This window comes from Manis javanica, chromosome X (assembly GCF_040802235.1).
Source record: "Manis javanica isolate MJ-LG chromosome X, MJ_LKY, whole genome shotgun sequence".
Lineage (NCBI taxonomy): Eukaryota > Metazoa > Chordata > Mammalia > Pholidota > Manidae > Manis > Manis javanica.
This window is the reverse complement of record NC_133174.1, coordinates 101,004,267-101,030,410: the sequence shown is the minus strand read 5'-3', so window position 1 is coordinate 101,030,410 and position 26,144 is coordinate 101,004,267. Positions and strand designations below refer to the sequence as shown.

At 44.9% G+C, this 26,144-nt stretch overlaps 1 protein-coding gene across 24 annotated transcripts in view; it reads right to left on the bottom strand.

Moving 5' to 3' along the window:
* The window catches only part of TMEM164 (transmembrane protein 164), a 331,399-nt gene that overhangs the window by 137,648 nt on the left and 167,607 nt on the right, over window positions 1-26,144 (bottom strand). For 19 of the 24 annotated variants that reach the window (XR_012127433.1, XR_012127434.1, XM_036991423.2 and 16 more), the window contains one exon: window positions 13,605-13,683. The exons of the other annotated variants lie outside the window; for them this stretch is intronic. Coding sequence is in view for 17 of the 19 variants with exons in the window: in XM_036991423.2 (XP_036847318.1) it covers window positions 13,605-13,683 (79 nt within the window). In the remaining 2 variants the exon portion in view is untranslated. The remainder of the gene's footprint in view (window positions 1-13,604; window positions 13,684-26,144) is intronic. 24 annotated transcript variants of the gene reach the window in all.

Here is a 26,144-nt window from a genome sequence, read left to right as displayed (position 1 = left end):
AGCCTGGGGAAAGCCCCAGAAGAAGGGGTACAATCTAGCCAGATGTGAGAAGCAGTGTCTTCTGGAAGCTGGTAAGATTAAGGCAGGAAATACCTGACTTAATCCTGTGCTCCCACAAAGCACTTCAGAGCCCCAACTACTTCCTCTTCAGTAGGAAAACTCCCATGGTCTTCAGAACCTCATCAGCCCACCTTCTTGACAAGGCTCCGCCCTCAGCCAATTTTTCAAATCTCCCAGCTCTTCCCTCACCCACTAACCCATCAGGAGCCTTCAGGCTATACCTGAGTCCCACATCCTTTCCCCTGCCTGTCACCTGCCCGGCACAATGGAACTTGCAAGCCCATGAGAGAACTTGCCCAGCATCCTAACGCTGGTTAGACAGAGGGGTGATGGGCTGACCGGGGGTGGTGGGGAATAAACAGGGCATGCAACCAGGAACTGAGGTCAGCATGACCTTGGGGCCACTTTTCAGGCTGTCACTGGCCAAAGTGCTTTTGCTTTAACTGTCCGAGAAATGAGCACAGGGCTCTCTCCCAGTCCTCACTCTCCAAGAGGTAAGCTTAAAGCCCACTCAAGAGAGAAGCAGCTTGCCTGGATGAAATATAGGGGTTCTTACACCCTAGTTTCCTAAAATGTCCCCAAAGGACATCTGATTTGTCTGTTCTTCCAAACAACCTTCTTCCTGTGTGTCAGCCGGAGAGCCCACTGCTCCCCAACTCTGAAACAAGAGCTCCCTCTAGTGAGACAGAAAGGGGTTTCCAAGCAGCTGCCTGGAAACTGGGCTTCTCAACCTTCCTCAGCCTAGAGGGGTGGGGGGGCTCCGCCAGTATGGGGACACCACAAACCCCTTCTCAGAACAATGTTTTAAATGCATAAAATAAAAGGCAAAGGGTTACAAAAGAAGCCAATGGTATTAAAAGTTATAAAAATATTTAAACAGAGATTTATAATATTGCACTTGTGTTTCTTTACTAATGCATTTAATAAGATCTAGCAGCAAATCTGACAACTACCGTAATTGCAAAGCCACAATGAACGTAAACAGCCCTGAGCTGCCTGCCACTACTGTAACATGATAGGAAGCCATCTGCGATTGCTCCTGACAACAAAGTGGGTGGCAGGCATGGCTAATGCCTCAGGTGCTTGCCTACATTCATGAGCAGCATTTCTGCTGCAGCTTAGTGAAAAGAAAGACGGTATCCTTTCTAGTGAAGAAAGTCTTTCACCCCTTCTAGTTTTTCTTGTCCAGTGAAAAGACAGACGTTTCTCTAAGTTAATGGATCCCTTTATTCCTCTGTGCAGGCCCCAGGTTAAGAACTCCTACCTAAATGAAACCAACACACCCACCCAACCAAAAACACCCATGGGATGCAGCAGGGGGGCTCCATGTTGGGGGTGTGTGGGGGGTGCACTGCATCACCAGCCCTGTGGGCCCTGATGCTGTGCAGGCGCTCTCACGCACCTGCTCCACAGAAGTCTTCCCCCAAATCCACCCCACCGAGCGTCTGCAAACCCTGCCCGCCATCAACAAATCTTTCTCTACCTGCTGCCTCCCCTGGTCACCTCAGACTGATGAGTCCTGGCTCTCCCCCAGCGATGTTGCTCCTCCCTCCGGCTGCTCTGAGCAGAGGAGGCTCTTGTTTCTCATCCTTCCGTTCTCATGGCAGGCTTTTTGGGGGACAAGGGGGAACTGAAGATTCTCTAGACCCCCATTATTGCTTCTAGATGCTTACCCTTCTATCATTCTTTCAAGCTTCAGCCTCTCTTCCTCGTCACCATCACCTGCTATCCCCAGTCACTATCAGATTCATCCCAGCTCAGTCTCACTTGGCACTCAGCCTTCCTTTTTACACTAGCCTGGCCTTTCCCTGCCAGCATTATGGGTGATTTCAACATCCATGCAGAAGCCAACACCCTAACTCTGTGGTCTCTTGAACCCCGGCAACTCTACAGATTTGTACCTGTATTCCACCCCTCCCACCACAACTGGCTTTGGTCAGCTCTCCCAACTGCCCCACCCACCTCTCTTAGGATCATCTGACCACAGCCTCCCATGGTTTTGGCTTCCACATCCTCATTCCTACTGTGCACATGCCCACAGATCTCCCAGTGACCTCTGATCCTTGATGCCCCTAACCACACCCTGGACTTCCTCCTTGCTCTCCCTTCCATAGCACCTCAGACCCCATGACCGATCACTTGAACCAGCACCCTCAAACCCCTGGTGGGCAGAGCGCACTCTTCATCCCTCTCACCCAACACTTACACCTACCCCCTAACTAGCTTATCCCCAAGGGCTGGCCTGCTAAAGGTAACAACCTAAGAAACTGGCTAGGAGCACATTTTTTTAGATTAGCAGGCAGTCACGGCATATTAACAAGAAGAAACCATACTAAGAACAGTACTTATTATGACTGGTGTGACAATGACAGCCACTGTTTTAAGTGCTTTACGTAACATTAATGCACTGAATGCTCATTACAACCCTTTGAGGAAGTATTATTATTATTCTACAGATGAGGAAACTGAAGCACACAGAAGTTAAGGAACTCAGCCAAGGTCACACAGCTCGTTAAGTAACAGAACCAGGATTTGAAACCAGGTCATCTAGCTTCAGAATAGGCAGCACACGTTTTTTTCATGCACATCTCAGAAGAACCTGCCTCTGTGGGCAGCCAGGCCTGTTCACCTTCCTCTCTACTCCAGCCTCTCAGTTCCTTTGACTGGGTGGGGAATAAGTTGGGGCCTGCTCTACAGATCTGGCCACCACCTGATATTTTCAGGGCATGGAGCAGGAAGCTTACTTAGGTGCTGAGACCAGAACTGCAGGCACCAGCCCAGCCTGCTAGAGGAGCCCTGCCTACACTGGAGGTACTGGGTGCCTGGCTCAGCTAATAGTGAACTAAGAAATAACACTCTGGTTCCCATTCCACTACTGTTCCTTGAGTAACCTGCCCTTGGTTGGAAGCCTGCAAGGGAGAAGTAGGTGGCAGGATTACCAAAACTATCCCAAACCCCAAAAATCCTTCACTTTCTGGATCTTTAAAATCATTGACCCTACTTACAAAGCCCCAGCCTTGGATGGATACCTCCAGCCAACTGTTCTCCTCCTCTGTTCAGGTTGCTGAGTTCTTTTGGAGAAAATGGGGTAAACTGTACAGACCAGTGCCAGAAAAATGCAAGGAAATCTTTTCAGGAAGGCCCCCTCACCTCTGGTCACCAACCTTTTAGAGCTACACTGTCTACTATAGTAACTACTAAAGACATGTGGAGCCTCACAGACTTCACCCTCTTCCTCATTCCCATAACACCTTAATTATGAAACACTATCGATTTAATTATTTATTATTGTCAATTTAAATTAAAAATTTTAAATAATTGTGTATCTTCATCTCCTGAAAAAGATGAGACTACTGCCACCTAGTGGCGAAACAAGGATAAACAAATACAGTTGTGATGCTCAAAGCCCTGAAATATAAGGAACGTGTGCCTTGGGCTGCCTAGAGGAGTCAGACACAGCTCCAGGGAAGAGGTACTACCCCTGAGCTAACTTATAAAGGAGAGCATGGAATTTTCCATGTTCCAGGTAGAGAAGCTGGTGTGTGGGTGAACATGGACAGGAGGGGGTGGGGTGCACAACAGGTGGGACAGTCTGTCTGACTTGTTCACTTAGAAGGTAAATTAATGGTAATTGAAATCAAAGACGCAGGAAATGAAGTCAAAGAGATAGACAAGGGTTAGATTATAAACAATCTTGAATGGCATGTAAGGAAGTTCGGTCTTCATCCTGGACGAAATTTTTAAACAGTGGAGCAAAATCTGATCAGATTTGCTTTTTTTAGAAAGATCATTCTGGAGACTGGATGGGTAATAACTGGTTGGACAGTGGGGGGACAATCGGGGCAGGAAGATGAGAAAGAGAACAAAACCATCCTGGCAATAGAGGCTGAGAGCCTGGAGGAGGACCAGGATAGCAGGGTTGGAGAGAAAGGGCCGAATTTGCAACCATTTTGAGAATTTGGATCTGATCGGTATAGGCACTGAGACAGAGGGATGGATCCAGGAAGCTGCCCAGGTTTTTGGCTGTAGCTCTGGATGGATGGCGGAGACACTAAGGAAACAGAGGAAGAAGCAAAGCAGTTGGAAGAAGAGGTATGAACAGAGGAGTCTGTAGACATGTTTCCTTCCAAGTGTCTGTGCTATTTCTTGAGACTGCAGTTAGACGTACAAGTAGGGAACACCAGGATCTCTGGGGCAGGCAGAAAAAGGAGGCCACGGAGAAACAATCAGAAAAGGAGGTAAGCTGGAGACAAGGGTGTCATGGAGGAACAGGCATCTAAAAGGAGGGATGTCAGCAATGTGAAATCCACTGACAGACGTGCACTCAGTATGCACAAGGTTCTGCAGCTTTAGAACTGAGCAAGGAACATCCTGACCTCAAGAGTCCACAGTCTAGTTGGAAGGCAGCTGTATAATTAATGAGAGGCAGTATTACAGTGGTTAGTAATTTTTTAAATAATTATAGAAAAACACTATACACTTACCATGTGCCAGGCACTGTTTTACATACTTCACAGATGGGAAGATTTGAATCTCCCCAACACCCCAAGGTAGGTACTGTTCCTATCCTCACGCCACAAATGAGAAACTAGATGCAGAGAGGTTAAGTAAGGTACTAGCCCAAGTGGCAAAATCAGGATCCAAATCCACAGTCTGCCTGAATCCAGTGACTACTTGGAGCAACAGCATGGTGTGGTGGTGGTGACACATGTCTGCCTGGTTTCAAATGTCAGTTTCAGCTCTAGTACAGGGGCTTCTAACCACAGGCCCCTTGGGCAGTTTGGGGACTCCTCTCTAAATATAGTTTTTAAGTATATAAAGTACAAAGATATAGGATTATAAAAGAAAACAACAGTATTAAAATACTTTAAGAAATTAACCTGCTTTTCAATTTTGAGCTAATAATAAAGTGCAATTGATTTTTCAAGATACGATGTTCCTGCAGCAGCTGTAATATGAAAAGAAAACATCTTTGATTTACATTAATGACAACATGCCAAGCACTGCTGCTGTCACTGTGGGCTGTTGTCCCAATTCAGAACGGAAGGAAATGCTCTATTTCTTTTGGAGTCAATACAAGTGACGATGTGATTTCTTTCCCTTATCCACGGTCACGGGCCCCGTTAGTCTAGTACTTTTTTGTGAGGATTAAATGAGAAAATGTAAAAAGTATGAAAAGAACCACAAAAGCATGTAAAACACTTATCCAGCGCCTGGTTCATGGGAAGTGCACAATAAACATTAGCTCACAAGGTGTATAATGGAGTATGTGGAATGTGCAATACGGGGATATACAGTCACTCATTCATTCAGCCCTGGAATACCAAAAACAAAAGAAAAATTCCTGTTCTTAGGGAGACAGGCTTGTCAACAACAGATACCTGCACCGCAGTTTTGAGAAGGGCAGCCACAGGTCAGTTACAGAGGGCTGCCTGGAGGAGGTGACTGCTGAAGTGAGTTTTAGAAAATGAATGCTTTTTGAGCCACTGCAGTTCTATGTTCCAGGTTAAACAAGCTGGAAAAGGCACATGTGGCAGAAGTCATAGCATTTTTAAGGGCATGGGGTTATGAAGGTTGCACAGTAAACTCAGGGCACCTGAGGGATTTTGGTATCACTAGAGTGCAGAGTTCAAGAAAGGAGGAGAAAAAAGGGAAGAGGTTGGGGAAGGGGGTGGGGCCGTGACACACTGGGTCTTTTGTGCCCCTGGGAGCATGCTCTGGGAACTACGGGGAGCCACTGGAAGTTTCCACACAGGTAAGTGCTATGATCTTGTTTGGGCTTTCTAAAAGCCAAATAGCTTGGGAAGCTACAAGACAGACTGTTAGGGGGAGCTGGAGAGGCTGGAGGCAGAGAGACCACACAGAGCCAACTGTCACGGCTGAAGTAAGAGACGAGTAAGGCTCAGCCCACAGTAGTGGCCCTGCAGATGGTAGGAAGGGGATGGGCCTGACAGAAGTTGAGAACTTGGAAAGCAGGTGAACACAATGATCTCTCCACACTGCAGCCACCAAGATCTTCTCCATGAGCAGATTTGATCCTGTCGGACTATTTGATTAACAGCATTGGGACAAATGAGAAGCTATCTGGAAATAAAGGTAGATCCTTACTCACACTGGATACCATCCAAAGTAGATGGATGATTAAAAGATTTAAAAAAATGGAACTATTAAGAGAAGAAAATATGGAATATACTTTTTTATAACCTTGGAGGGGGGATGGGCTTTCTAACCATGATTCAAAATTCAGAGGCATGTAATAAACATCCTACATGGCAAAAAATAAATCATAAGCCAAGTTATAAGAAAAATGACAAAACTGGGGATAACAGCTGCAGCTCATTTCATAAAGGGCTAACACCTCACAGTTATTTATAAAGAGCTCCTAGGATTCAATTTTATAAAAACAGACAACAGCATAAGAGAAAAGCGAGCACAAGGGGAACACTTAGTTCAAGGAAGAGCAAATCAAATGCCAACTTAAACGTGTAAAAAGATGCTCACCTTCACTTGAAGTTCAAGAGAGTCAAATTAAAACTGAAATGATGTACTGTTATTTTTACCCATCAGATGGACAAAAATTGAAAAGGTTGGAAATCCTCTTTTGGATCAGCTCAGTGGAAATAGGCACTGTTGCACATTACTAGTGAGCAATTCTTAGGGGGAGTAGGTTCCAGCTTTATTGAGATATAACTGACATATAACATGTTTAGATTTAAGGTATATGACATGTTGATTTGATACAATTACCTACTGCAAAATGATTACCACTGTAGCATTAGCATTTAAATTGGTATGACTTTATGGAGTTGGAAATACCCATCAAAATTATAAACATATACACTCTGATTCAGCAGCTCCACTTAGGGGCACATTTATCCTATAGATATACTTGTACATATGCTTGAAACGTAGGTACAGGGTTGTTCGGTGAAGTGTTATTTAGAATAGAAAAGATTTGAAACAACTTAAATGTTAATCGATAGGAGAGAGAATAAATAAATTACAAGTTAGTGTTAAAGCCTTGTGTTACATCTAACAGCAGGAATCCTGGAGCCATACCACTGGGTTCTAGTCCTGTGTGTGCCACCTACTATGTGTCAGTTTCCTCATCTGTGAGAGGCAGGCGACCGTAACAACTACACAGAGAACTGCGGCAAAGGTCAAATGAGTTACCATGCAGGAAGAGCTTGAAACAATGTCTGGCATGTCACAGTCCTATAAAAAGTGCTGCCCTTCTTACTACACTGCATTTTATCATCCACACAAGGGAACACGTGGTAAAAAAGAATGACAAAGCTTCTGTGGGCTGGGCTTACCCAGAAAGTTTTCTAAGAACTACTGTTGAGCACAACAGATGTGTACTATGTGAACTGGGGCGGAGGGGGATGGGGGGGCAGGTGTCTCAAGAAGGAGGAAAGTAAAACATTTCAAGAGTTTACTTATATATGAAAAAAGAAACTCTGGGAAGATACACAATAACCCAAAGTAGTGGCTACCTATGGAGCTGGAGATGGACAGCATGGATGGGGGGAAGGGGTGATATTTCACAGAAGGGTTTCTTGTTTCATACATTTTGAACTACATAAATGAATTACAGAGGAAAAGGATCAATAGGAAAAGCAACCTGATGGCATGCTCCTTCTTCAAGCTCTCCTTGGCTTTCTTCGGCTCTTAGAGTAAAGGCCACTCCCCAGACTGTGGCTGACGAAGCCCGAATCTGACCCCCAGCCTGCCCCTCAGGCCCAGGGTCACCCACCCTGCCCTCCCCTCAACCCCTGCTCTTCCTCCTGCCACAGAGCTGTCATACATGCTATTTGTCTGGCCTCAGGCTCACCTCCCCTCTTCCTACACTTGCCTAGTAAACTCCTACTCAACCTTCAGATCTCCAATGAAATGTCACTTCCTCAGGGAACTTTCCCCAAAACCTCCAAACTATGTCAGCTTGTTTTATTCTAAGCTCTTATAGCAGCATGTTCCTTTCCTTCAGAGTACTTGCTTCAGTTATAAGCAGGCATACTTGTGTGATGATTTGATTCATATCTGTCTCCCCCCGACTACATTACAAATTCTATGAGGGAAGGGGTGGTGTCTAACTCTGTACCCCACTGGCTACTGCAGAGCCTGGCAGAAAAAAGGCATGTGTAAATATGCTGCTATGGTTTGGATGTTCCCCCAAATTCCTATGGTGAAATCCTAACCTCCCAAAATGATGGTATTAGGAGGTAAGGCCTTTGGGAGATGCTTAGGTCATGAGGGTCCCACCCTCACAAATGGGATTGGTACCTTATAAAAGAGGCTCCAGAGGGTTCCCTCGCCCCTTCCACCATGTGAGGCCCCAGTGAGAAGGGGTCGGCTATGAGCTACGGAGAGGGTCCTCACAAAATGGCAACTGTGCTGGCAACTTGACCTTGGCCTTCCCAGCCTCCGAACTGTTGTTGATGGCATTTTGTTACAATGGTGCAGAAGGACGAAGACAAATATGCCAGGTGAATGGATGAGACAGATGCGGACATAGGGATGATTCCCAGGTTCGCTGGGGTGACCGGGTGGTGTCATCTGTCAAGAACCACAGGAGGAGCAGAAGGGCTGATGGGGAAGAAAATGAGTGCGGCATGGATGGGTTAAATCTGAGGTGTGCTTGGGACCTTCTGGGGCAGATATTGTGTAAAACTGACTCTCCTGAGTCCGGGCCACAGGCAGCAATGTGGTGGCTATCATTATTCAGACTGGTGGGTCACCTGCATGAACATACACGACCATGCCCGGAGCAGTGGAGCGAGAGGTAAGCCCAGAACAGAACTCTGGGGAAATCAACATCTCAGAGGGAAGAGGAAAAAGGACTCCTGAGGGAGACTTGGGAAGGCACAGTCAGTGAGGGAGGAAAGCCGAGAAAGAGGGTGAGTTTGGAAGTTCTGAGCACAGAGAATTCCTAAAAGGACTGATCAACAGTGTCCACATAGCAGAGAGTTCCAGCAGGACCCAACCTGACAGATGGTCATTAGATTTGGTCATACGGACACTGTTAGCAATCTTCAGAAGTGCCATTTCCATGAAGAGGTGGGCGGGGGTAGACAGTCAGTGACAATGTTCTGAGGAATGAAAGCTGATTGAAAAGGCGGGCTCATCAAATGCAAACCAAGTCACCCAAAGTTTTAGCCTGTTCATGAGGTGAGTTCAAGTGGTAGATAGACACAACATTTCATTTTTAATACTTATGTGCCTAAAGTGTATTAAAATATATAAACAGGGCATGAAATCCAGGATTTCACAGGAAGTGTAAAGTTTCTCTTAAAAAAAATGTATCTTAAGAAAAAGAAAAATCAATAGATTTAAGGACATACATTACATACATCATAATATAGTTCCATAGATAAGGTAAAACTTGTCATGCCCAGAGAACTGCAGTTTAGGAAATACTGTTTGGATCATTCTTTTAAGATGCTTGGCTATGAAGGGAAGGTGAAAAAGTTGTGTGGGGTTGAGAGGAAGTTCGTGAGCCTGGGAAGACTTCAGCAGCCCTACTGACTGAAAAGCCTATGGTGAAAGGGCTGAAAATCCAGATAAACAGGTGACTATGTGATGGAATGGAGCTCCAGAGGAGGTGGGAGGGTGGCAGGTAATCACACTGGGATATGCCTAACCAAGTGGACAGCTCCACTTCCTCTAAGATGGGAGGGACGAATGTCAGGATGGGTGTGGGTCAAGCAGCTTTCAGAGTGGAGAGAAGCAATTGAGGGAAATCTCCATTTTCTCAGTCATTTGTTGGGGTGACATCTATGGGATCATGTTTGGGGTGTGGGAAGTTTGAGGAGGATGGTAAAGGTTTAACATATGACTTCTCAGGGCAATGTGTGGAAGGGGTGATCAAAGACAGAAAATAATGGAGCAATGGCGTTGAGAGCACAATTACACTGAGACCATGACATTTTAGTGGCCCAAATCTGAATGACTTGAGAGATTTTCTCCAGTAGGCCAAGGCCAGGCACTGATTCAGGTGGCAGGAACAAGGAGGGAGTGAGGCACTTTCAGGAGCTGGTGAAAGGGAAGTTTCAGGAATTGGTCATAGTGGTATAAGCTGATTGGGAAAAAGGAGGCTGAAAGGAGTGGAGATTTGGGTCAAAGAAAGGGACACAGAGGCTGACGATCTCAGATAGAGGAGTTTTAGAGGAGGGGGAAGGCAAGGTTCAGGCGGCTGAGAGAAGGGGAGACAGAAGTCACCACAACTAAGAAGCCCAAACCTTGAGAAGAAGCAGGGGTGGGATAAGCGGTCCTCACTGCAAGTCTCCAGGCGCCGGCTAGAGTCATGCTGGTAATATTGAGAGCCATGGGCCAAAGGCATCTAAGAATGTATTGGAAGTGACCAAGAGGTTAGGTGGTGGTACAGTGGAAAATGAGAGGTTGAGAGAATGCTAAAAGAGAAAGCATTTTCACATAAGGTGGAATGAAATACTGGGGTGGAGGAGATAGTGGGGAGCTGGCAGCACATGGGACTGGGCGGAAGAGCAGCCCCTATTCAAGGGAGCTGCAGGCAAGAGTTAGGAGGACTTTGTGTTCTACAAAGAGTTGCGTGGGTGGCAGGCTTATAAAAAATATAGTTTCAGAGATCCAAAGGCAAAGAGCTGGGAGGAAAGTGAACAGAAATGAAGAGGCAGGCTGAAGGAAGGAAAGGATTGTGGACAAGAGAGGTCACGGTTACTATTATGGTGCCAAAGTGGGGAGGAATGGGACTGCTGCTAAGTACCACCCAGCCACTCCCTAACCACAGGAAGCAGTAGGGCCTTGCCTTTTCAGGAAAACAGAGGTTCTGGGCACGGGTGGTATTTTAAGGAGAGCCATCTTGCCTTGGGTAAAATTCCTGAGCCAATTATTTATGGAAAATTACAAGACTTCTAGGAAAGAGAAGTCCCAAACCCTCAGCTTTGTTGGTTTATAGGGAATAATCTCCCCACAGCTCACTCCAGATCCATTGCTCCTCTGCAATGCCCAGGTCTAAAACTTAGGACCAAAGGTCAAACAGCCTTAAGCTTTAAATCCTTGTAGTGAACAGTAGGTGGCAGCAAAGAGCCGGAAAGCAAGCCGGGACCACCATGAGCCCAGAAGCAGGGAAGAAGGGAAGGTGAAGTAGGCTTTGGAAATCATACTATCTTCCCACAGTACCCAACTGTCCATCTTCCCCCACAGATGGGGACTCCCTACAGCAGTACTGTGCCTGTCTGGCTCATCTCTGATTCCCTAAGCGCAAATGCTGGGCACAGAGTGTGTGTGCAACAAATACATGTTGAATGAATGGCTGAACATGGGCTGGTGGAGGGGAGACTCCCAGCCTGATGTGTTTAGGAGACAGACATCTGTCTTGTGGGACAATACGGTGTATGGGGAAGAGCACTGGTATGGGAGGAAATCTAGGCTGGACTTTGAATCCTAGCTTTGCTAATGTACAGCTGTGAGCAGGGACCTAATGCTTCTGAGCCTGGATTTTCTCCTCCACAGAAGGATGTTTCACCAGGTTCATTGTGGTAAGAAAATACACAAAACATGCCTAGCACAATTACCTTGCACACAGGAAACACTCGATAAAAGTTGGCACTGAAACTGCAGTGGGGTGTGGGGGGGACTTGATAATATGAGTGGATGTAGTAACCACAATGTTTTTCATGTGAAACCTTCATTAAGAGTGTGTATCAATGATACCTTAATAAAAAAAAAAAGTAGGCACTGGCATTTACTGCGATTATTTTGACTGCTACAGCCTCTTCTCAGGGCCAGACACCAGAGGAGAAAGGAATGAATTACTAACAGTAGGAAATAAATTGAAATTAAGGCTTGGAATCCCTACTTCCTCAGTTTCGTTCCCCCTAATAGCACAGTGAGAACCCAAACAAGGCTGCAGTGCAATCAGCCACTTCTAGAAGGTACAGCCTCCCAGAGTGTGGTGTGGATTTTGGTTTTTTTGTTTTGTTTTGTTTTGTGTGTGTGGTGGTGGGAGCAGGAGGAGGGGGCCAGGGGCCACTTGGTATTTTCTGTATCAGACTAGTCTACCTCAGCAACCCGACAAATCTTATGGGCACTTCAGAACACAAATAGGTTATTATTAATAATAGGTATTATGAACTAATAGGTTCATGCACATTTGGCCAGAACTTGTATCAGATACCTCAGAAATGGGCATAGTGAGCGGTGAGGGTCTGAAGCCTGCCTGGTTCCATTCAGAGTGAGTGTATCTCCAAGATTGGAGTATTACTAGGAAGCTGTTTCCTATGCCCCAAAAGGCACACGTCTCCTGGATATTAGACACTGAGACTTCCCTTAAAGCCCAGAGGAGAAAATAGTGCATTTAGAGCAAGTTAAAACAAAGGGCTCTTTGATAGTGTTGAGACCCCAAGTGGCTGCACAGGGTGAAAACAGCCTCAAGAAACATTTAGACCAGCCTTAAGAAAAGAGATCTTCCTAACTGATAGTAAGCAGGGCAGAGGGGGCAAATCTAGCACCTGGTGGCCGATTCCAAGGAAAGCAGCTGTGTCCTAGTCCCAGCATGCCCTGGGGCTCACTAGGCCTCCAGGCTAGCTCAACCCAGAAGCTCTTAAGATCTGCCAGGATTCCTGCATTAGATAGAGGCAGCGCTACTTTCATACCATCTTCCAGTGGTCTCAAGGGCCCATGTGGCCTCATGTCATTGTTGATGTGACAGAAATGAAACCCTTGTTGCCTGGGGTGAGGTGGGCATGGGGGAGTTGTTCTCCCAAAACAAGGCAGAGAAGGTGGTGGCTAAGACTAGAAGGGGATGTCTTCCAGGCACAGGCCTTTCGGGAAGGCAGGAGGCCCCAGGAGGAGGGCCCTCACAACTAGAAGGGATAGGGACTTCCCCATCCCCTTGGGGGAACAAACATAGTGGAGGGGATGATTTAAGAGTCACTGTGAGATCACAAACAGTACCAGCTTCCGTTCAAGGTTATCTCTACCCCAGGGTGGTGGTATCTCCCCCTCACAGCTGGATGAAGGTTTTCGGTGGTTTACTGTACATGGAGGTTACTGCTCTTTCACCTGCTTCTTCCCTCAATCCCATGATCCTACAATCTCCCAGTTCCTGGGCTTCCTGACTCTTTCAATATCTTCTTCGGTTCTGAGAGGATGGATATAATGAGCACAAGGTCCCGCTTGAGATGGCTAAGGGCTTCCTTCTGTCCATCTACCCCATGTGGCACAGCCGGAGCACAGGGGAGGGACAAGGACAACTGAGTGACAGAGTGTGGAAGGATCCAGGTAAACCTGCTACCACAGACCAAGAGCCCCAGGCCCAGGCCCCAGGACAGTCAGCAACATCTCACCCACTCACAAAGGATGGTTTGAACAAAGCCCCAGACTCTTCGCGCATCCCGCCACACCCATTTTCCCACTGCCTGGTGTCTGGCATGAACGGCACTGCAGAAACCCAGCCAGCAGACAGCTCAAGGTCCTGGCAGGTACCCAAGAGGTTGTGACTTCTCCAAGCAAGAGGGAGTGGTGAGGTGTGGGGGCAGCACAAGGGAATGGTTTGTCAGCCTTACCTCCTTTCCAAAGCAGGTAGATGGGCACCACGTAGAGCATAACATGCTGAATGTAGTAAATTTCCAATTCAAAGGGGAGCTGTAAGGACAGGAGGGAAAGAGGTGTCTCAGAGCAGGAAGTGCTCATGTCAATAGATTCTGAAGTTGAACACTCTTGTTCTTTAGGTCCCCCATCTTAGCAACATGCATCTTACCAGTCCACCTCCCTTCATAATTACAGAAAAAAAACAGAATGAAAGAAATATACTTATGACCTAGGCCAGCATCTTCCCAAGTGTGTTTTGCAGAGCTGGTACTTGAAAAATGTTCCACTAAGAAAGCTGGTTAAGAATGCTAAGAACTGCTGTGCATAATACATCCCTTGGAGAGCCACCATGGAGATTCACCATGTGCATTGGTGGTGTATTAAAGACCTGGGTGGTCTCCACCACTACAAACCTGCTTAAGCTTAATGTTGCTTATCCAGTGTTTCCCAAACTTAGCCTGGGCCATTTTTTTAAATAACACTCCATATTCTGTAGAATATACTTGGAGAAACACAACTTTATGTAACCTCCTGCTCCCAGTGAGAAGGTGATGAACTCCTTAAAAGCTTATTTTTCATTTGACATGAAGCTCATGTGGGATAGGATTTATTATTTCCATTTTCCAGATGAAAAAATGTTGATTGCTAGGTCTGGTATGGGCTAGATCCAAGAATAAAGACTTTCCCCACTGGATATTTGGGGTCAGTCCAGAGTTAGCCCTACTTTTGGGTGAAGCCCAAGCAGCTGGGCCAATTCTGGCATGACTTGCCAAAAAGAAATATCCCCACCCTCCCTCCATCCAACACACCCACTCACTCACTCCTGTTTCCCACATCTCTCAAAATGGAAGCTCTGGATTACCAAAGCAGAGCGCAGTTGCGACCTGGCATGGGGACAGGGCTGTGGAGCTTGGCAGCGGGCAGAGGATGAAAACATATGGATAGCTAACTCGATTCTGGGGGAAAAAGAACCTCAGAAGCTGGTAAGAGGCTGGGCCCCTAGGGCTTATGCGACCCCACCACCCCTCCCCCACCACGGACATATACCCCCGCGAAAGGGAAGCCCAGACAGACAAGGACATCCAGGGGAAGTATCAGCTGCCTGCCTCTCTGTTCTCCACAAGGCAAGAGGAACACCAAGACTGTGTGCTAATGACAGGGGGCAGTTATCAGCTCCCCATGCACAGAAGCCCAAGCTGCCTTTTGCCAAGGACTGAAACCAAGATGGCAGAGCTCCCAGAATGGAAGCTGGGATGACTGCAAAGCCTGGACAGAGATGCTGGCTTTCGCTCTTGAAAATAAAAGCCCACACAGAAGGGAAATTTCCCACAGACCTGAATGATGCTCAAGTATTATTTTATGCTCACAGAGGGAACCATAAAATCCCAGAAAAAGCAATGCGGTTCCAAGTGTCTGTCCAGGACATGCTGAATAGCTGGAAAAGGTCACAGGGTTTCACAATGGGCATCACATGCATGAGGCAGCGTTGGAGGCCTGAGGGACCCATACTGGACGCTCAGCAATCACGTATCACAGTAATACTGTGGTCTGGGGATCACCCTGCCATCTTACACTGGGTACTCCTTCATGCTTTTTCAAATGTTCTCACATCCATGGTTTACTCAATCCTCTCAATCCTCATGAAGTGGGCAGGTGAAGTATCACTATCCCCATTTGACAGATGAGGAAACTGAGGTGCAAAAGGGTTAACTGGCTTGACTGCAGTCACCCAGAAAACAGGCAAGGAGGAAAAGATCCCAGGAAGGCTCAGCACACAGGTTGTAATCTCAATCTTCAGGTACCTAAAAGGTACTTGATCTTGCCCCCAAATGGCCTGGGAACTCAGGCTGCCTCCCCAGCAGGGAACAGAGAAGCAGGCCGAGGACCCACAGCCCAAGGTCCCAGTCATGTCCCTAAGCAGTGCCACAGCCAACCTCTGGTTGCACTGCAGCTGCTTACTACCCTGGACTCATGTGCCTGCAGGCCTCTCCCTCCCTGACAGCCTCCTAGGAAGTAAATGCCCTATCTGCATATCCAGGCAGGTAGGTTAGCACTGCAGCTGCAAGCAAGGTCTCTGGCAGTTGATCCAATGTGTATTTTAGATTTGATTCTGCACTACATAGTCCTATGGCGTTGGACAAGTCACTTAACTTCTCCACTCATTTTGCCACCAGCAAAATGAAAATAATTATGGCATTATAAGACTGTTATAACAGATTCTGGGAGGATTAAAGATGGTGGCGTGAGAGGTGAGACAGAGGTTTCCTCCTAAAACTGCATATAATACGAAAATATAATTACTATGACTAATCCTGAAAGAGCAACAGAAAAGAGAGCTGCACCAAACTACATACACCTGGAGAAAAGAGCAGACCTCACAGAACAGTGTAATGTACCAAAGCTGTGTCCCAGCGGGACCCAAGCCCTTCCCCCACCCCAGATCACAGGGCAGGAGGAAAACAGAGCAGGGAGGGAGTGGAGGCCTGGGACTGCTGAATACTTAACTCTGGAGATCTGCTCTGGGACCACAAACCTACATTTCACGGTGCTTTCATGGGACTCTCATGATTGGAAAGCTAAGACAGGCAGAATTCCTGGAGAGACTGAGATTCCAGCCGCTTGTGGAAAGCACGGATCCATATCCAGCTGCTCTGGGACAAAAGAAGGACAGGCAGTCTGAGAGACTTCCTAACAGTAAAAGGGCTGCTAAAGGGGCAAGGATTGCACAAGGAGAAAGAAGAGGCAGAAAAAATTGTCCAGGTGTACTCTGCCCAGCAGATACGAAACATTCACGAACTTCAGGTGCTCAAGCCCCCTGACTGGCTACACAGCTCAATGGACCCCCTCTGTGATACGCAGCCTACTGTGCTTTCTCACCTGGCCAGCCCCACCTGGCTCACGAACCGGCAAACCTACCCTGGCATTAAGACAGCCAGAGGGAAGCCCGTCTATAGCACCTATGAACGCAAAGCATAGAAGCTTCTACCTGTGTGTTCAACCCACTGGTTCTGGCAGTGGAGGCAGACATAGCATCCAGGAAGCAGGAAACAGCTCTTTCCTCCTCCCAGGCACCAATACCACTCCCCTGTGACCCCCGACATTGCTTCAGGGGCTGAGCATCTCCAGAGGATAGAGCTTCTGGGCACAAAACGGCGCCATATACAAATATAAAATGCCAAAGAAACCTGGTTTAAAGTAAAATTATGAATATAACACCTGAGAAAGATTCAAATGAAAATGAACGCGTGAATCTTCCTGAAAGGGATTTCAAAATAAAAATTATTAACATGTTAATAGAGGTACAGAAAAATATGCAAAAACTCAGGAATGAATTCCAGTCGGAGATCCAATCATTGAAGAGCACAATGGAGGGCATTAAAAGCAGATTAGATACGGTGGAGGAGATGATAAATGAAAAAGAAATTAGAGAAAAGGAATACAAAGAAGCTGAGGCACAGAGAGAAAAAAAGATCTCTAAGAATGAAAGAATATTGAGAGAACTGTGTGACCAATCTAACAGGAACAATATTCACATTATGGGGATACCAGAAGAAGAAGATGGAGAGAAAGGGATAGAAAGTGTCTTTGGGGAGGTAATTGCTGAAAACTTTCCCAATCTGGGGAAGGAGATAGTCTCTCAGACCATAGAGATGCACAGATCTCCCAACACAAGGGACCCAAGGAAGACAACAACAAGACATATAGTAATTAAAATGGAAAAGATCAAGGATAAGGACAGACTATTAAGAGCAGCCAGAGACAGAAATAAGATCACATACAAAGGAAAGCCCATCAGGCTATCATCAGACTTCTCAGCAGAAACCTTACAGGCCAGAAGGGAGTGGCATGATGTGTTTAATGCAATGAAGCAGAAGGGCCTGGAACCAAGAATACTCTACCCAGCAAGGTTATCATTTAAATTTGAAGGAGCGATTAAACAATTTTCAGATAAGCAAAAGCTGAGGGAATTTATGTTGCACAAACAATTTCTACAGTCTATTTTGGAGGGACTGCTATAGATGGAAGTGTTCCTGAGGTTTAATAGCTGTCACCAGAGGTAATAAAACCACACTAAAGAAAGTAGAACAGCTAATTACTAAGCAAATGCAAAATTAAATTAACTATCCCCAAAGTCATCAAGGGATATACAAAAAGTACAGAATATGATACCTAATATATAAAGAATGGAGGAATCTAACAGGTTAGATTGTGTGACCAATCTAACAGGAACAATATTCACATTATGGGGATACCAGAAGAAGAAGATAGAGAGAAAGGGATAGAAAGTGTCTTTGGGGAGGTAATTGCTGAAAAGAAAAAGGAGAAGAAAAGAACCTTTAGATTGTGTTTGTAATAGCATATTAAGTGAGCTAAGTTAGACTCTTAGATAGTAAGAAAGTTCACCTTAAACTTTTGGTAACCATGAATCTAAAGCTTGCAATGGCAATAAGTACATACCAATTGATAATCACCCTAAATGTAAATGGACTGAACACACCAAACAAAAGACACAGAGTCACTGAATGAATAGAAAAACAAGACCCATCTGTAGGCTGCCTACAAGAGACTCACTTTAAACCCAAAGACATACATAGACTAAAAGTGAAGGGATGTAAAAAGATATTTCATGCAACTAATAGGGAGAAAAAAGCAGGAGTTGAAATGAAGTACTTGTATCACACAAAACAGACTTCAAAACAAAGAAAGTCACAAGAAACAAAGAAAGACATTACATAGTGATTAAGGGGTGAATCCAACAAGAAGATATAACCATTATAAAAATCTATGCACCCAACACAGTAGCACCTACATATGTGAAACAAATACTAACAGAATTAAAAGGGGATATAGAATGCAATGCATTCATTTGAGGAGACTTCAACACTCCACTCACTCCAAAAGACAGATCAACCAGACAGAAAATAAGTAAGGACACAGAGGCACTGAACAACACATTAAAACAGATGGACCTAACAGACATCTTCAGAATTCTACACCCAAAAGCAGCAGAATACACATTCTTCTCAAGTGCACATGGAACATTTTCAAGAACAGATCATATACTAGGCCCCAAAGAGAGCCTCAGTAAATTCAAAAAGATTGAAATTGTACCAACCACTTTCTCAGACCACAAAGGTATGAAACTATAAATAAAATACGCAAAGAGAATGAAAAACCCCACAAAAACATGGAGGCTTCACAACATGCTCCTAAACAACAACTGGATCAATGACCACATAAAACCAGAGATCAAACAATATGTGGAGACAAATGACAACAATAATTCAACACCGAAAAACCTGCGGGACACAGTGAAGGCCATGCTAAGAGGAAAGTATATTGCAATACAGGCCTACCTCAGGAAAGAACAATCCCATATGAACACTCTAAACTCACAATTAACAGAACTAGAAAAAGAAGAACAAATGAGGCCCAAAGTCAGTAGAGGGAGGGACATAATGAAGATTAGAGTATAAATAAATAAAATAGAGAAGAATAAAACAACAGAAAGAATCAATGAAAGCAACAGCTGGTTCTACGAGAAAATAAACAAAATAGATAAACCCCTAGCCAGACTTATCAAGAAAAAAAGAGAGCCTACACACTTAAACAGAAACAGAAATGAGAAAGAAAAAATTACTACAGACACTACAGAAATACAAAGAATTATGAGAGAATATTATGAAAAATTATATGCCAACAAACTGGATAACCTAGAAGAAATGGACAACTTTCTAGAAAAATACAACCTTCCAAGGCTGACCCAGAAAGAAACAGAAAATCTGAACAGACCAATTACCAGCACAGAAATTGAATTCTAATCAAAAAACAACCTAAGAACAAAACCCCTGGGCCAAATGGCTTCACAGCTGAATTTTATCAAACATTTAGTGAAGACCTAATACCCATTCTCCTTAAAGTTTTCCAATGACTAGAAGAAGAGGGAACACTTCCAAACTCATTCTATGAGGCCAGCATCACTCTAATACCAAAACCAGGCATAGACACCACAGAAAAAGAAAATTACAGACCAATATCCCTGATGAACATAGATGCAAAAATACTCAACAAAACATTAGCAAACCAGATTCAAAAATACATCAAAAAGATCATTCATCATGATCAAGTAGGATTTATTCCAGGGATGCAAGTATGGTACAATATTCGAAAATCCATCAACATCATCCATCACATCAACAAAAAGAAGGACAAAAACCACACGTCATCTCCAGAGATGCTGAAAAAGCATTTAACAAAATTCAACATCCATTCATGGTAACAACTCTCTACAAAATGGGTATAGAGGGCAAGTACCTCAACATAATAAAGGCCATATATGACAAACCCACAGCCAACATCATACTTAACAGCAAGAAGCTGAAAGCTTTTCCTTTAAGATCGGGAACAAGACAAGGATGCCCACTCTCCCCACTTTTATTCAACATAGTACTGGAGATCCTAGCCATGGCAATAAGACAAAACAAAGAAATACAAGGAATCCAGATTGGTAAAGAAGAAGTCAAACTGTCACTATTTGCAGATGACATGATATTGTACATAAAAAACCCTAAAGACTCCACTCCAAAACTACTAGAACTCATATCTGAATTCAGCAAAGTTGGAGGATACAAAATTAATACACAGAAATCTGTGGCATTCCTATACACTAACAATGAACTAGCCGAGAGAGAAATCAGGAAAAAATTCCATTCACAATTGCATCAAAAAGAATAAAATACCTAGGAATAAACCAAACCAAGGAAGTGAAAGACCTGTACTCTGAAAACTACAGGATACTCATGAGAGAAATTAAAGATACCAATAAATGGGAACACATCCCATGCTCATGGATAGGAAGAATTAATATTGTCAAATGGCCGTCCTGCCTAAAGCAATATACAGATTCAGTGCAATTACTATCAAAATACCAACAGCATTCTTCAATGAACTAGAGAAAATAGTTCTAAAATTCATATGGAAACACAAAAGACCCCGAATAGCCAAAGCAATCCTGAGAGGGAAGAATGAAGCTGGGGGGGATTATGCTCCCCAAGTTCAAGCTCTACTACAAAGCCACTGTAATCAAGATAATTTGGTACTGGCACAAGAACAGACCCATAGAACAATGGAACAGAACAGAGAGCCCAGATAGAAAACCCAACCATATATGGTCAATTAATATATGATAAAGGGGCCATGGACATACAATGGGGAAATGACAGTCTCTTCAACAACTGGTGTTGGCAAAATTGGACAGGTACATGCAAGAGAATGAAACTGGATTATTGTTTAACCCCATACACAAAAGTAAACTCGCAATGGATCAAAGACCTGAATGTAAGTCATGAAACCATAAAACTCTTAGAAAAAAACATAGGCAAAAATCTCCTGAATATTAGCATAAGCAACTTCTTCCTGAATGCATCTCCTCAAGCAAGGGACACAAAAGCAAAAATGAACTCATGGGACTACATCAAACTAAAAAGTTTCTGTACAGCAAAGGGCACCATCAAGACAACAAAAAGGCATCCTACAGTATGGGAGAATATATTTGTAAATGGCATATCTGACAAGGGGTTAACATTCAAAATATATAAGGAACTCACATGCCTGAACACCCAAAAATCAAATAACCTGATTAAAAAATGGGCAGAGGATATGAAGAGACAATTCTCTAAAGAAGAAATTCAGATGGCCAACAGACACATGAAAAGATGCTCCACATCACTAATCATCAGGGAAATGCAAATGAAAACCACAATGAGATATCACCTCACACCAGTTAGGATGGCCAACATTGAAAAGACTAAGAACAACAAATGCTGGTGGGGATGCAGAGAAAAGGGAACCCTCCTACACTGCTGGTGGGAATGTAAACTAGTTCAACCATTGTGGAGAGAAATATGGAGGTTCCTCAAAAAATCTAAAAATAGAAATACCATTTGACCCAGGAATTCCAGTCTTTGGAATTTACCCAAAGTACACAACTTCTCAGACTCAAGAATGACACATGCACCCCTATGTTTATTGCAGCACTATTTTCAATAGCCAAGATATGTAAACAACCTAAGTGTCCATCAGTAGATGAGTGGATAAAGAAGAGGTGGTACATATACACAATGGAATGCTATTCAGCCATAAGAAACAAATCCTACCATTTGCAACAAAATGGATGGAGCTGGAGGACATTATGCTCAGTGAAATCAGCCAGGTGGAGAAAGACAAATGCCAAATGATTTCCCTCATTTGTGGAGTGTAACAATGAGGCAAAACTGAAGGAACAAAACAGCAACAGACTCAGAGACTCCAAGAATGAACTAGTGGTTACCAAAGGGGAGGGGTGGGGAAGGGTGGGTGGGAAGGGAGGGAGAAGGGGATTGAGGGGTATTATGTTTAGTACAGATGGCATGGGGGATCACGGGGAAGACAGTGTAGCACAGAGAAGGCAAACAGTGCATCTGTGGCATCTTACTACACTGATGGATGGTGACTGCACTGGGGTATGGGTCAGGACTTGATAATATGGGAGAATGTAGTAGCCGCATTGTTTTTTCATGTGAAACCTTCATAAGAGTGTATATCAATAACACCTTAATAAAAAAAATTTTTTAAAGGTTGTTATAACAAGTGTTTTTAATTCTTTAATGTAACAAACATTATTATGTACCAGGAACTATTAAGCACATTGTCAACTCTTAACTCACCTAATGCTTGTAGCTATACTGTTTCCATTATCTCCATTTTAGATATGAGACACTGAGGCACAGATGCTTGCTAACGTTCCCAAAGGCACACGACTCATTTGGTGACAGAGCCAGGATGCCAACCCAGGCAGTCTGTCTCTAGAGTTTATCTTCTTGGCTGGTACACTTTGCAAACCCCTGCTCCCTCCCTCCCCCTAAAAAAGCCTGACACCCTGCTTTTCATCAGCGGGAGAGGTAAAGGTAGCCCAGGAACAGCAGCACAATTAGCACTTGTCCTCACTGTCCCTCCACCTGGGACCAGGCCCAGTTCCTCCCTGTACAAGATCTCCGCCTCCACAGCCTGCTCTGCCCCACCGCCACCCAGGCCCCACACCACACAGTGGCCAAGCAGTACAGGCCTCCCAGCTCCTGAGGCTCTGTAGGCACCTTGGTCACACCCCTAGGGTGGCAAGAGACAGCCCCCACCAGCACACTGCTTCCTCTGAGGGGATTCCAAGAATTCCCTATGGCGAAGACGATGGAGTGTATTAAACTAGGAGCTGGCACCACTGCCAGCCAGAGCTGGGGAGGAGGAAGCACACAGGCAGAGGAGGAAGTATAGGGAAACAGGGAGAGGAAGGAGGAAGGAGAGATATGGAAGGGGGGCAACATAAAGAAAAACACACAAGTGGGGGAAGAAGGGAGCTGAATGACAACAAGAGCTTACTACCCTTGTCATCTAACAAATAATATTTATTAAGTACTTATGTACCATGCACACCTTTACATGCATTTTCTCCTTTAATTATTTTTTGCAAGTTTCCTGTGAATCCAGGTCTTTGATCTACCCCCTTTGACAGATCAGGAAACTGAGGCACAGAGCCATTACATAACATCCAAAGGAACAGCAGAAAGGCAGAGATGGGGGGGGGGGGGGGAAGGACATTCAGTGTCAGAGAAAAAGGGCAGTTTTTCTTTACTGAGCACTGAATCTGTGCTGAGTCCCAGGAACTTTCTCACAGTCTCCCTGACCCCCTTCCCCAGTTTACAAACACTCTGTGAAATGTTGTATTTCCCCCAGAAGAAGTTCCACTTGGCTAATTCATTTCTACCTTACAGAGCTCACATCTGGAAATCTACTCTAATGTACATATCCGGGTTCCTTTTCGGCTGCAGCGTTCCCGAGGCTTTAGTCAAAACGTTCTACATCACTGCAATGGAAAGTGAAAAGCAATAAAAATGTTCAAGCTACACAAGTCATTAGCTTCCTTCTCATTAGCAAGTCACCACCTTTTTTAGAATCAAAAGAGCAGAGTGGTAAAGCTCTCCACTGGAGTCAGACTCCTGGCAACATTAGGTGTGTGGACTCTGCCCATGTCAAAGCCCCGGCCTCCTGCCTCCCAGTGCACCACCCTGAGAGCCATCCAGCACCCTCTGCCAGAGGCCACCAGCCCCATCGTGTCGACATCCCTGGTTACTTCAGTCACCCTAAGAAGCCTATAACGCCCAGGTCATACCCAACCCCTGAATCCTAATCTCCCCTAATCTGACCTCATCGCCCACCCCTCCCCAGTTCTTGAAACTCTTCCACTCTAATGTCCTGGAAGCCATTATCATTAGCCAAGTTCCCTACATTTATTCTCTTCTCTGAGCAGTCCCTTCACATTCTTGCTTTACTGAAATCCTGTTTCCCCCCAGCCACCCCGGTTTTTCCTACAGCCCTCTCAAGTGGTGGGTGGTTTTCCTCCTGTGTCACCTTGTACCCCTGGGACAAGAGGAGTCCTGTCTGCTCCTCACTGCTACTTCTAAATTGCTGTCTCTTCCAGACCATTCTCTCTGCCCCCTTCCTAACCACTCCCTCAATGTGAATCTCGATAGGACTCGATCACCCACTACCCTTCCTGCTGCAATCACCTAGAGATCCTCTCCAAGTGTACTCCCCTTCGGTCCTTGAAGACTTTACCCCCTGTCTCCTTGTCACTTCTTCTCAACACCCCTTTGTCAACATTCCTGTGTTTTCATTATTTATCAATAGCCTTTCATGCACCCCACTCTCCACCCACCACCTCAACCTACCCAACTCCCTGCGCCCCCACTGCCTCATAGCTCAATTCTAACAATCTCCCCACTTCACTGGCACCTACCATCTACTGACCCTACCTCCTTTTTGATGCTCCTCACCAACCTCATGTCCCCACTTCTATACTTACCCACCAATCCCTTCTATACACTCTCAAACCTCCACTCTCTCCCTTTTTCCTACTTGCCTTGCCAAACCATGTTCCTGGTTAAATCCAACTCTCTACCTCTATATCCCACTACCCATGAGAGTAAGCATGAGGCTGGAGAAAAATATAAAGCTATGCTGTTAACCCCTTAAAGTACATGACTGCAAATTTTGAGTGGGCCCTTAATGCCACCCCATAATCCAACTACATTCCCAAGTCCACTCACTTTCCTCTCTCCTAGACAACTATTTCCTAACTTCTCCCATTTTCCTCCAGCCTTCCTCCATCCTTCCCCTCAGCTGGTGATATGGCTTCCTATTTCATTTGGGAGGAAAAGGAGCAATTGAGGGAATATAGTCAGTAATATCATTGCATGGTGACAGATGGTAACTACGCTTACCATAGTGAGCATTTAGTAATGTGTTATCACTGTCAAATCACTATGTTGTACACCTGAAAGTAATATAATATTGTACATAAACTACACTTCAATAAAAAACAAACAAAGAAATACAGAGCAATTGGAAGGGACATCCACAGGCTCCCTCCTCCATCCCTCCCCGCACCCTTCCCCACAGCTGGTTTTTCTTCGGCTTCTCTTTGGGAACCCCGCCTCCTGCCCCTGGACTGCTGGCTAAGGCTGATCCCCACACTGGTGCACTAGATCCTACAGCTTCTCATAAAATGAAGGATGTCACACCAGCAGTTGTCTCTTTTTCCACTATATCATTCCTACTGAAAAACAAACAAGTTATAATCGCTTTCCTTGAAGAGACGGTAATTCTTGCCCCCACCACCCCCTCCAGCTATCATTCCCATTATCTCTGCTTCCTTTATAGCAAAAGGCCTTAAAAGATTTGTCTCTCCTCATTGCCATCATTTCTTCTCCTCTGAATTATCCTTCCATCCACTCCAATCAAATTTTCATACCTGCCACTCCCTCTAAATTGTTTTTATTAAGGTTACAAGTGACCTCCATATTCCTAATTCCAATGGGCAATATGGATGAAGCCAGCCCATATGGCATATTTGAATGAATTTTAAATAGCTCCCCCTTCTTCATCCCTATGCCAGGATGTCAGGGAGATTTTTGACAAAATCACCCCCTTGTACAGTTAATAACCTGGACAACTACATATGCTGGTCCTGGTCAATTCTGGGGCCTCATCTTGCTTGACCCATCAGCAGCATTTTATGCAGTTGATCATCCCGTCATCCTTAAAACACTTTCTGCACTGGGCATCTAGGATACTGCTCTGCTCTTTTCCTACCTTAACAACTCCCATTCTCAAATTCCTTTACAGGATCTTCCTTTTATGTCCCTCACCTCAAAATATTGTAGGGGACCAGATTCAAGTCCCTGAGATAATCCTATCCAGGATTCAGGTTTCTGGCTCTAAATACCATCTATAGTCTGATGACTCCCAAATGAGTATCTCCAGCCTAGACAAACTCAGGCTGCTAAGACTGAAATTCTAGGTCCACCATTTAGTTGCTATGCACCTTTGGGCAAATACCTGGCTTGTCTGTAAAATGGAAATGATAGCAGTACCTATCTCATCAAGTTGTGGTAAAACTAGGTAAACTAATACGTGTACAGTCC